The sequence below is a fragment of the Acinonyx jubatus genome, chromosome D3, assembly GCF_027475565.1.
Source record: "Acinonyx jubatus isolate Ajub_Pintada_27869175 chromosome D3, VMU_Ajub_asm_v1.0, whole genome shotgun sequence".
Lineage (NCBI taxonomy): Eukaryota > Metazoa > Chordata > Mammalia > Carnivora > Felidae > Acinonyx > Acinonyx jubatus.
This window is the reverse complement of record NC_069392.1, coordinates 6,229,797-6,242,355: the sequence shown is the minus strand read 5'-3', so window position 1 is coordinate 6,242,355 and position 12,559 is coordinate 6,229,797. Positions and strand designations below refer to the sequence as shown.

Below are 12,559 nucleotides of genomic sequence, written 5' to 3'. Positions count from 1 at the left end.
AGAAAACAGAATTGCAGCACCTACAGTCCGTATCAGTGTGCTGCTACTTTAATCTCACAGAGGCGTAACTATGGTTCTGAACTTCAGCCCCCATGCAAGCCCATCTCTCACCCCATCGAGCAGGGGGAGGTGGGAGGGCTTGTGTGGGTCCCCAGGGAGTTTCTTCAAGAGGAAGAGAGAGGTCTGACATTCCTGGGACAACAGGCAGCCTCTGATTAGGAAGGAGGCTCCAGGGGAGAACAGAGCTGACACAGGCCCACGGGGGCTCAGAGCATATCCCATGTCTGTCTTTGCATCCCCCAAAGCAGCAGAGGGCCTGGAGTGAAGGGTCTAGATAACTGCTTGCAGGGTGAATGACAGTTTAGGGGCTCCAGTGCCATTCAGATCTGGTTTACCACCCTCAGTCATTCATTGTTCAACGTGTGCCCATGGCAAGAGTCCAGTCGCTTTCCTGCACACTTGGAATAAAATCCAAACCTTCGTCTCTCAGGGGCTATGTGATCCGACCCTGCTGACCCCTCTGACCTCATCTTTAACCACCTTTGTCCTCGATCATCTTCTCCTGTTACACTGGCCCTCCTGGTTTTACAGAACGCATGCCCCAGGGCCTTTGAACTTGCTTCTCTCCCAAGATATTTGCATTGCTCACTCCATCACTTCACTAGGGCTCCAGTGTCACCTTGTCAGAGAGGCCTTCCTTGATCACTTCATCTAAAGAAGCCCCCCACCAAATCACCTCTATCACACCCCCAGGTCGGGTTCTTCCAGAGGCCTGGTCACCATCTGGAACCATGCCATCTACTGGTTTACACGGTTATCATCTAGCCCCTCCCCAGCCCTAGAACACAAGCTTCACGAGGGCAAGGGCTTCGTCTTGTCCACTGTGTGTCCCCCGTGCCTAGAACGGAGCCTCGAAAGGGAGGAACCCATGACAATCCGCTGAACGAACCTGTTTCACCTTCTGTAAAGCAGGGCTACACGTTCTCTCCCAGGCAGAGTGACAGGAACCACACGAGACAAAAGGCTCTGGGACCCAGCACACGCCCTCCCTTACTCGGGGACCGTGACCATGACTGCTACCGAGGAGGTGGGCGATCACGGTGGGAGCAGCCTTCCCCTGACCTCCCGGGCTGGCCCCTCCTCCTACCTTCGTGCTTCTGGAACTCCTCCTCCGAGAAGCTGGCGTCTTTGTGCGAGAGGTTGGTCAGGAGCTGCTTGTTTTCCTCCTGCAGCTGGGCAATCTGAGAGAGGAGGTCCTGCGCCTCCCCCCGCCACACGTCCTCCACCAGCTCCAGCTCCTGCGAAAGCGACGGGCCGGCTGTGGGGTCACAGCCTGCCCGGGCGGTGGCCTCACCCCCCTCCCTCGGGAGCAGCCCGGGCCTGCCTGGGCCTTGGGGCACCGAGAACAAGGCCACCACTAGTCTATGTGCAAGAGACAGAAGGTGACCTTCCTCTGGGCAAGGCCCTCATTCGTGCTGCCAGGACCCGACTGGGCTACAACCATACCTCCTAACTATCTAGACAGACCGAGAGCGCGGATGAGCGGCCCCGGGCCACAGGGGCCCTAACACCCCCAACCTCTCTGGGCAGGTCGCGGCCCTGATCTGTGGGTAGTCCCTGAGTGAGGACAGACCTCTCTCCAAGGGAGAAAGAAGTTGCAAAGACTCCCGGGGATGCCCCTGGGCCCCAGCACTCCTTGTGTCTCTGACACAGGCGTCTCTTGAAGCGGTCCTGGGCAACCAACTCGCTTCACCCCTCCGAGCCTCAGTTTCCCTTAGTGGGGGAGCCATCATCTAGACTTGCAGGGTTGACGTGAAGATAACTAAGATCAGTCTACTGAAATTTGTTGGGAGGGGCTGTAATCAAGGAAAGAGATGATCAGTGTTGACAAGGATGAGAGAAAGCTGGAGCCCTCAAGCCTTGCTGGTGAGCACACGGACTGGTGCAGCCACTGTGGGGAACTGGCACTCTGGCAGCCCCTTAGTAACAGAAACAGGTACCATGTGACCAGCAATTCCAATCCAAGGATCTGCCCAAGAGAAATGAAAACCAGGGGCGCCCAGGTGGCTCAGTCGGTTAAGCGTCCGACGTCGGCTCAGGTCGAGATCTCACAGTTCGTGAGTTTGAGCCCCGCGTCAGGCCCTGTGCTGACAGCTCAGAGCCTGGAGCTGCTTCGGATTCTGGTCTCCCTCTCTCTCCGCCCCTCGCCTGCTTGCTCTCTGTCTCTGTCTCTCTTGAAAATAAATAAACATTCAAAAAAAAAGAGAGAAATGAAAACCCATGTCCACACAAAGACCTGTATGCGAATGTTCACAGCAGCATTCTTCACAAGGGCCAAGAGCAAGAAACAACCCAAATGTCCATCAGTTGAAGAACAACATGCATGGACCTTGAAAACATGCTGCTAAGTGAAGGCAGTCAGGCCACACAGTGTATGATTCCACTGATGGGAAGTATCCAGAACAGGTAAATCCAGAGACACAAAGCAGACTGGCACTCGTCTAGGGTTGGAGGGTTGGTGGGGAAATGAGAAGTGAATGACCGCTCATGGGTATGGGTTTTCTTTTCAAAGTAATGAAAATATCCTAAAATTGATTCTACTGGAAGTTACACAGCTCTGTGAATAGACCCAAGACCACTGAATTATATACTTTATTTTTTTTAATTAAAAAAGTTTTTTTTTACATTTATTTATTTTTGAGAGACAGAGAGAGACAGTGTGAGCAGGGGAGGGGCAGAGAGAGAGGGAGACACAGAATCAGAAGCAGGCTCCAGGCTCCGAGCTGTCAGCACAGAGCCCGACGCGGGGCTCGAACCCACGAACCGTGAGATCATGACCTGAGCCGACATCGGACGCTCAACCGACTGAGCCACGCAGGCGCCCTCAGTTCACCCATTTAAAGCGTTTAATTCTGGGGCACCTGGGTGGCTCAGTCGGTTAAGCGTCCGAGGTCGGCTCAGGTCATGATCTCGCGGTTCGTGGGTTCGAGCCCCGCGTCGGGCTCTGTGCTGACAGCTCGGAGCCTGGAGCCTGCTTCTGATTCTGTGTCTCCCTCTCTGTCCCTCGCCCACTCACGCTCTGTCTCTGTCTCTCAAAAATAAATAAACGTTAAAAAAAAAAGTCTGCTGTAAAACCAGAAACTAAACAGAGCACGGTCGCTGTTGCGGGACATAATGCCAGTTGAAAGCATAGATACCGAAGCCTGTTGGCCTGTTTGAATCTTGTTTCTGCCCCTTACTAGCTGATGCTCGAGAAGTTATTGAATCTTTGGGTGTCTTGGAAATGTGGAAAATAGTGTCATATCTACCTCTGAGGGCTGTCATGAGGATTATGTCAATGGTTGGAATGGTGCCCAGGTCCCAGAAAATGCTAAAGATGTGTTTGCCGGTTTCTGTTCCTCCTACAGCCTGTCACAAGCCGGCCCAAGGCCGGGTAAACACGGCCTCCGTTCATCTTTTAAATACATTCCTAAATCCCCATCTCCTTTGTCAGGAAGTCTGCTGCACTGGGGGAATGAGAGGTAATAACTAAGTATTCGCACAGCTGTTCAAGGTCACCAAGGGAGGTGAAGGGTAGGGCCAGAGGGCGGAAGCGGTGGTGGAATGATGGAGCGGGCATGCGGCCTTCCCACGCGCAGGTGTGGGCCGGAGGCAGAGACAGGCTCTTCTAGCTGGTTCTTCCCTGCTCGCATCTGGCACAGGCTGAGCACAGAGGGTCCCAGTGGGCAACAGTCAAGTGTAACTGACTGCGGTAGGCAGAACAGCGGCCCCCAAAGACGTGCACATCCCAGTCCCTGGAACCCGAGACTATGTGACCTCACGCAGCAATTTGGCAGGTGTTAAGTTAAGGACCCTGAGATGGGGAGTCTCCTGGGTTATCCAGCGGACCCAACGTAATCAAAGGGTCCTCACAGGCGAAAGAGGGAGACAGGAGGATCAGAGTCAGAGACGATGTGGCGACAGAAGTCAGAGCTAGAGATTTGAAAACAGTACCCTGTTGGCTGTGAGGGTGGAGGAAGGAGCCAAAAGCGAAGAAACGCGGTGGCCTCCAAAAGCTGGAAAAGGCAAGGAAGTGGATTCTCCCTGAAAGTTGTCAGAAGAAATGAATTTTCTGACACCTTGGTTTTAACGCAGCGAAACCCTTTTCTGATTTTTGAGCTCCAGAGTTTTATCCAGCATTATCCGTATTGATGTGACCCATAAATAGCATAGTCTGCATTATCCTAACAAAACTGTGTTACCTCGAGCCAGTAAGTTTGTGGTAATTTGTTACAGCAGCAATAGATGAATACAGACTTTAACCCTCAGGGTGGTTTTTTTCCTTCCCTCAAAGGGGGCACAGGGCAGCATGTGGCTCTTGCCTCTGAGCTGACCGCAGCAAATGTAATCTTGCCTCCACACCAGCTAAAAGGCTCTCCCAGGAAGTCACCCCTGATTGATCGCCTCCTTTGCCTTCTCAGGACTAATAGTCTTCAAACTCCTTATGTGGGCCTACTAAGTCCAGTATAATCAGACCCATCCACCTCCCTGACCTCATCCCCCACCCATATTCCTTACTCACTCTGTTCTAACCATACTGGCCTTCTTTGTGTTCCTTGAACACACCAAGCCCGTTCCTACCACAGGGCCTTTGCACTTGTGGTATCTGCCTAGGACGCCCCTCCCCCAGCTCTCTCTGTGGAGGGTACCCACACTTCATTCCGATCTCAGCCCAGATGTCACCTCCTCAGGGAAGCCTTCCTGACTGTCCCATCCTAGTCAGTCTCTTTCGTATCAGTCTTTTATTTTTTTCATGACACTTATCACAAGCCGAAAATTTTAAAACTTTAAAAAATACCTATCTCCTTACACTAGAATTGCACCATCCAATAGAGTAGCCACAAGCCACATGTGGCTGCTGAGCACTTGAACTGTGGCTGGTCTGAACTAGCACGTGCAACAGGGTTAAACACACATCAGATTTCAAAGACATAGGGAAAAAATGCAAAATACCTATTTAATAATTATTTGAGTAACTATGTGAGGTGATGGATGGTAAATGTCACAATACACATAAATATCAAATCATTATGCTGCACACCTAGGGGCGCCTGGGTGGCTCAGTTGGTTGGACGTCCAACTCTTTGATTTCGGCTCAGCTCGTGATCTTGCAGTAGATGGGATCGAGCCCTGCATCAGGCTCTGCTTTTGCATTAAGGAGTCTGCTCTGGATTCTCTCTTTCTCCCTCTCTCTAGGCCCCACCCCTGCTCTCTTTCTTTCTCAAAATAAACATTTTTAAAAAATTATGCGGGGCACCTGGGTGGCTCAGTCAGTTGAGCATCTGACTGGCTCAGGTCATGATCTCACAGTTCGTGGGTTTGAGCCCCGCATCGGGCTCTGTGCTGACAGCTCGGAGCCTGGAGCCTGTTTCAGATTCTGTGTCTTCCTCTCTCTCTGCCCCTCCCCCACTCGCGCTCGGTCTCCCTCTGTCTCAAAAATAAATAAACGTTAAAAAAAATTACATTTAAAAAAAAATTATGCTGTAACCTAAAACTAATACAATGTTATATGTCAATTATGTCTCAATAAAAAATAATTTTTATGTTGATTACATGCAGAAATAATATTTTGCAAAGACTTGGTTTGATAAGATATCAAAAATTTTTTTAACCTCATCTGTGTCTTTTTATTAACGTGACAAGTCACATAATATTATTTTTTAAGTTTATTTATTTATTTTGAGAGAGAGAGTGAGTGTGTGTGCACGAGTCGGGGAGGGGCAGAGAGAGAGGGAGACAAGAGAATCCCAAGCGGACTCCACACTGTCAGTTCATAGCCCAATATGGGGCTCGATCTCATGAACCATGACCTGAGCTGAAATCAGGAGTCAGTCATTTAACCAACTGAGCCACCCCGGGCATCCCCCACCCCCCACCACATAATATTTCTATGGACAGCCCTGCACTAGAAAGTCAGGTCCAAGAAAGTCAGGTCCAAAGACCTCATCTACTGTGGTCACTGCTGTCTCCCCAGTGCCCAGAACAGTGCCCAGTTCATAGCAGGTGCTGAATAAATACATCTGTTGAATGAGCAAATGAACAACATATCCTGTTAACAATATAGACAACTGTATCCGCACAGCCACTGCTTTCTAAGCCTGTTGGTATTTTTCCTGTCTTCCCAGTTACCCACCCACTGCTTGAGATGAGGATCCAGCTTTCCTAGTCTCTGCACTGCCCATGTCACTTAGGAGGGCACTTTGCATGCTGTGGCCCATCAACGGGGTTGCAGACTGAGTAACCAGATAGACAGAACATGTCAAGACTGTGGCCTGAGTCTGTGTGATGAGCAGAACTGACTAAATCTGGGGGCGGGGGGGTATGCTCAGGGGAGGAGTTGGCGGAAGACAGGATGCATGCGTTGTGCTGAGAGAGAGAGAGAGGGAGGGGGGTGAGGCAGAAAAAAGAGGGAAGAATGAACAAACTGATAAGACCAAGGACATGTTAAGAAGATTTTTGTGGAAATAACACCTTGAAGAGCCTTTGAGACCACAAGGAAAAAAACAACCCAGAGAAGTCTCTCTTGATCCCAAGAATACAAAGAAAAGTAAACAAGGGGCTGGGATGGGAAGAGGGTTTTGCCCTCTGATTTAGGAGAGATCATCCTCAGTGTTTACAAACAAGCCTCAGCTCTGAGCATGCTGGGGTTTACTTCCTGGCTGACGGCGGTCCAGACCCTGGCGGTCCAGAAGTGACAAGTGCAGCTGGCTGGGAATGCCATCTGACTCCAAGCCTAGCGGCCTCCGATGGCTCCCAAGGATGTCCCCCAGCCCAGCTGCTGCAGAATTCCAACGTCAAGGGTGGGAACAGAGGCGCTGGGACTTCTGTGTGACCCGGGCTAAGCCCCTTGGCAGCCACACGAGGGGATTTCAAAGATCCTTTCCCCTGACTCTCTAAAAGAGATTGGGAGTGGGGTCCCCAGTATCAGACCACGAACACCTCACTGAAAGCCTATCCAGGCCTAAAGACAACAGCTAACACTTGTAAGGCCCTCACAATGGGCCAGGCCTTGTCCCAAACACTTTATGGAAGTTAACCAACCCTTCAATTCTCACCACAACCCTATGAGATGAGTACTATTATCCCCATTTTACAGCTGAGGAAACTGAGGCACAGAGAGGTGAGCTGACTTGCCTAAGATCACACAGTGGCAGGGTGTGAAGCCAGGCTGTCTGGCTCCAAAGTCCCTGGGAACTTGACATGAATTACAGGGCTGGGGCATTTTCAAGCTCCGAGTATGATCTTGGAAATGTTGCCTAACACTTGGGAGCTTGAGTTTCCTTCCTGACCTCAGGGCACAGGGACCTATGAGGACAAACACTGTCAAACCTCCCAAACACTAGTGCTCTTAACCACTGGCAGTTCTGCCCCCAGGTTAAGACTACATACACAGCCTGGGTTATTTTCCTTGAAACACAATAGGTTATGGCCTGCCAGAGAGGTTCAGAGAGGCCAAGTACATTTCCTGAGGCCACACAGCAAGCCAGAGCCCCCTCAGGCACCCTGATTGCTCCTAGGAAAGGCGTTTCCTCCTATTCTCTGTCCAAAGGGTCTGACAGAAGCTTCCCTGGCCTGAGGTTGGGGCAGGAAACCACACATCTCCCACTTCCTTTTCCCCAGGCACCTTGTCTAGACTCCCAGTCCAGTAGAGAGGCCCTGATTCATGCACTCCGAGGAATTCTTGTTCACAGGGCAGAGGCTTAGCTTAAAGCTGCCCCAAATCGTGTCCTATCCCCTGGGTGGGGAAGAGGCACCAGAGTTACCTCCACTGCCCTGGGATTCTCTCAGCACTAATTTGGGGCAAATCCCCCCTCCCCTAATTTTCTTCATTTGTAAAACGAAGATAATTCCTGCCTCTGAGAGTTCTGTGAAGATTAAAGATAAAATCAAGGAGGGGAAAGCACTTCAGTTTCATAAATTAGAAGGAATTCTGGGAACAATTCGCAAATAGAAACCCAGAGTCTGGGGGTTGATGAGCTGGGTGGCTGGAGGTCACATCCCCTTTGCTACGAGGGGTTTGGGGATGAGAAGAAGAAAGGGGCCTGACTGAAGGGCAGAGGGCTTATTTCATTTCTGGAAAATAATATCATCTATGCGCTTTAGATACATCACACTTCATTCTTAATGAGGTGGGTCTTATTACTATCACCATTTGACATGCGAGGAAATAAAGCACAGAGAGGTTAAGTAACTTACCCAAGGTCACACAGCTATTAGACGGTAAAGGTGGGACTGGAACTCAGGTCTGACTCCAAAGGACTGCCCTAATCTCTGAGGTGGTATATGCCAGGTGGCGCTGGCTGGACAAAAGAGGGCCAGGGGCCTCCCTCCCTCCCTCTCTCATCCAGTCGGGTCTCTCCTCGTCTAGTCTCTGCATACACAAACGTGTGCGCCTACAGCTGCGGGATGCTGAAAGGCCCTTGGATCCCAGCGGCCCCATTCCCCGGATGGGCATACTGGGGTCGCTGCCCACCTTCTGGTGCTTGCGCTCCTTCTCGATGCGGTCCATCCTCTCCAGGCGCAGACGGTCCAGCTCCAGGCGCAGCTCGTCCAGCTCAGGCGCGACGTGGTGGCGGCTGACCAGCACCTCCAGGATCTCCAGGACACGCACGACCTTGGGCATGAGGCGCGCGATGGCCTCGCAGCCGTGCTGGTCGATGACCCGCTCGAACTCGTGGCCCACGAGCGACGCGATGTCGTACACGTCCATGACGGTCAGCTCCGCCACGTTCTTCTCCAGCGCCGACTCGGCCGCCAGCGACGACCCCCGGTCCTCCTCCATGGCCCCCCGCCCGGCCTCTCCCCCACCCCGCAAACTAGTGCAACTCCCAAACTTGCCGCTGTCGAGGGCAGCGCCGGGCCGGGCCCACCTCGCGCCGCCGCGGGCGGTCCGCGCTCAGCTGGCCCTCGGGCGAGGGCGCACCGGGCGGCGGGCGGGCGTCCGCATGGGCGGGGGCGGCGGACCGCGAGCCGGAGGGCGGCGCGCGGGGGGCGAGTCTCGGCGCGCGGCTCGGCCCGGAGCCTGCTCCCCCGCGGGAGGAGGCGGCGGCGGCGGCGAGGAAGGCGCGCGTGCGCAGGCCCGCGGCGCCTCCCAAGTTGGGAATCCGAGTTGGGCGCAATGGAGGCGCGGGGTCTAGCCGGAGACGGGGCCCGGTCGCCCTCGGAAACAGTTCTCGCCCGGGGGTCGCCCCCACGCCCGGGGCCGGGGAAGGAAGGGCGGCCGCGGCTCCTCCGGGAAACTTTGGTGGCGGCGAGACCCGGTGACCGGCTCCCCCCGCGGGGATGCCGCGCGCCCCGCCCCGATCCCGGCCTGGCGAGGGGCGCGCCCGGCTTCCGCCGCCCGAGGGCGCCCGGGTCCCCGCGGGCCCCGTTCCGCGACCCGCCGACTAGGCGGCCCCCTCCCCCCGCTCGCCGGCCCCCGTGCCACACACCCTCCCCCCGGCCCCGCGGGACCTTCCTCCTCCGCGCCCCCCGAGCGTCCGGGCGCGCCGCCCCCTCCTCCGGCCCGGTCCTGGCTCCTCCTCTCCCACTGCCGCCGGGGAGGGGTCGAGGCTAGCCCGGAGGAGAGGGGGAGGGGGACGGGGCGGTGGGGGAGGCTCGTCTGGGGACGATTCGCCGCGCCGGGCGGCGGCCCCGGCGGTGGAGCGGAATGGAGGGGTCGAGAGGTGGACTCCGGGATGGGGCCCATCCTGGGGAGAGAGCGAGGACCACCCCCAGCCCCCCCAGCTCCCCAGCCCGTAGACCCAGCTACGGGCGGAGCTGGCGGCGCCGGGCCCTGCGCTCCAGCCCAGGCGCCCGAGAGGGGCCGAAGGAAGGGTGGAGGGGTCCCCTGCCCCCGAAGCAGCCGGCCGGCCCCGCCCGCAGAGCCACGTCCATTTAGCAGTTCCTCGTGACATAAACACCGCTTCACAGAGGAGGTGAGGCCGGGGTTTGGATCTCAGCACCGCGAGTTTTCTTGTCCAAGACCCCTCTCCTTTTTGACCTAAGTCCCCTGGTCCATCGGACACCCCGCCCCCAGAAGAGCCTTTCCTGAAGCCACCGGCCCTCCCATTCTTCCCGCCGCCACGCATGGCTTATGGACCCTCCTCTGCGTTCCCACAACCCGCTGTCTTCTATAGAATTGCTCCTTACACAGAGTTTTAACGGTGTGGTTACACATACGCCTCCCCCATGAGACTGAGCTCTTTGGAGGCATGAAAGAAAGAGAGAAAGAAAGAGAAAGGAAGGAAGGAAGGAAGGAAGGAAGGAAGGAAGGAAGGAAGGAAGGAAAGAAAGAGAAAAGAAAGAGAAAAAGAACTTTAACATTATCCTAAAACCCACACCAACCTGGCACATTATCGATTAAAAATATTTTTTAAGTTGCAAATGTATTGGACATCAGCTTTAAATTCTAAGTGCTTTACAACTAAATATTATATTGCCCCATTTAATCCATACCCGGTGGGTTCTCAGAGTGTGGCCTAATGGCCACTGGGGTTCTCCCGTACCCAGAGGGTCTCTGTGAGGTTGTCCCTTTTGCTAGTTTTGTATCAATGTGCGGCAAGATGTTCTTAGTATATGTAACACAAAACAGCCTATCACAATCCACTGAACATGCAGAAGCAGATGTGAGGATCCAGCTCTCTTATAATGAGCTAGACATTAAAGAGATTTGCAAAAATACGAAACAATGCCACCGTTGCCAGTATTTTGTTTTGGAGCAGAGTTATTTTTTAAAAAAAATATGCATGTTAAGGGGCATCTGGGTGGCCCAGTCGGTTAAGCATCCCACTTTGGCTCAGGTCATGATCTCACAGTTTGTGAGTTCCAGCCCCGTGTGGGGGACTCTGTGCTGACAGCTCAGAGCTTGGAGCCTGGATTGGATTCTGTGTCTCCGCTCTCTGCCCCTCCCCTGCTTGCGCTCTCTCTGTCTCTTTTTCTCAAAAATAAATAGACATTGAAAAAAATATATGCATGTTAAAATATCATGTAACTGCTTTTGAGTTAACCAGTATTTTTAAAAACATTAGTTTAAATTTCCAATTACAGTAGATATTCATAGATATAACCCACGTAATGAAATCTCTTTAGGGTCTTCAGTAGTTTTTAAGAGTGCCCTTGGAAAAGGGTCTCTGAGACCAGAGAGTTTGAGAACTGCTTCCTCACAGCATCCTAGGAAGTATTATCCTTGTTTTACAAATGAGGAAAGGGGGGAGGCACAGAGAGGTCAAATAACTCGCCCAGGGCCCAGCAGCTGGTAAGAGGTCAGATCTGTGCACAGCAAGCCAGTGAGGTGGACATGTGATTATCCCCATCCAAAATCAAGGACAGTGAGAAACAGGGAGGGGCATTAGCTTCCTGCAGCTGATGTAACAAATTGCCACAACCTTGGAGACTTAAAACAATAGAAACTTATTCTCTGACCGTTCTGGAGGCCAGATATCTGAAATCAAGGTGTTGGCAGGATCAGGCTCTCCGGAGGATCCTCTCTTGTCTCTTCCAGCCTCTGGGATGCTTAGTCTGTAGCCACATCCCTCCAGTCTCTGCCTCTGTTTTCACATGGTCCTTCCATGCATGTCTGTCTTCTCTTTGTGTCTCTTATAAGAACACCTGTCATTGGATTTAGAGCCCATCTGCACAATCCAGGATGATCTAATCTCAAGGTCCTTAACTTAATTCACTTGCAAAGATTATTTTTTCAAAATAAGGTCTCCACTTTCAGGATCAGGACACGGAAGTATCTTTTGGGGCAGGGTGGCACCATTCAGCCCACTTGCCGGGAGGGATGCAGCCAACCCAGTGGGTGCCCGTGTTGAATGAAGGAATAAATAATGAATGCCCAGATTGGGGTAGTTTTTCCCTAAAGGCAGCAAAGATGTGCTGAGAGTCAGCTGGGAGGGGAACAGGATTGAAGAACTAGAATACCAGCCTGCAGCCTGAACTTAAGATGGGGGCAGGAAAGGAGTGGGGGAGGGGGAGGGAGGCAGAAGTCTGAGATGACCCCAGATGGTGAGCTCAGGAGAATGGCTACAGTTTTAAGCAGTCAAGCCTGGTGGTTAAGCTTCCAGAACCTCTCTGCGGTCTAATCCTGGCGTAGTCACTGACCAGGTGTTTGGCCTCTCGGGGCCTCAGCTTCCCACTCTATAAAATGGGATCACAGAGGGTAATTGTGATCATTAAACAAATCCGCGTATGTGCCGGCCTCCCCCAGTGCTTCTAAGGTTCTATCATCCTCACCATCATCGTTAGAGATACCTGGAGGAGGTACCTGGTCTGGGTGTAGATGTAGACGTCTAGGTGACAGCTGGAAATGTGGACCTGAAACTCAGGACCAGAGCAATGATAAGAGCTATGTTGACATTCATTTATTCAATAGGTATTTAGCTCTTAATGTATGCCAGGGACTCTGCTAACCCTGTGGGATGCGGCAATATGAGAGAGACAGGATTGCTGCTCTTGTGGGAAACAGAGAGGAAACAGGAGAAACCAAAAATAAACTAATTTCAGATGGAGCAAGAGAGGGTTGACAAAGGGGAGGAGA

The 12,559-nt window shown here is 52.9% G+C and overlaps 1 protein-coding gene across 8 annotated transcripts in view; it reads right to left on the bottom strand.

Annotated features, from left to right (window-relative positions):
- RILPL1 (Rab interacting lysosomal protein like 1) overlaps window positions 1-9,424 on the bottom strand; it is a 39,218-nt gene extending 29,794 nt beyond the window's left edge. For 3 of the 8 annotated variants that reach the window (XR_003415632.2, XM_027044269.2, XM_053206319.1), the window contains exons 1-2: window positions 8,513-9,421; window positions 1,148-1,298 (exon numbers count right to left, since the gene is read on the bottom strand). Coding sequence is in view for 6 of the 8 variants with exons in the window: in XM_027044269.2 (XP_026900070.2) it covers window positions 1,148-1,298; window positions 8,513-8,821 (460 nt within the window). In the remaining 2 variants the exon portion in view is untranslated. Of the gene's footprint in view, window positions 1-1,147; window positions 1,299-8,512 lie in introns of all 8 variants that reach the window. The other 5 variants (XR_003415633.2, XM_027044267.2, XM_027044271.2 and 2 more) reach the window with 3 other exon arrangements.
- Window positions 9,425-12,559: the final 3,135 nt, after the last annotated feature.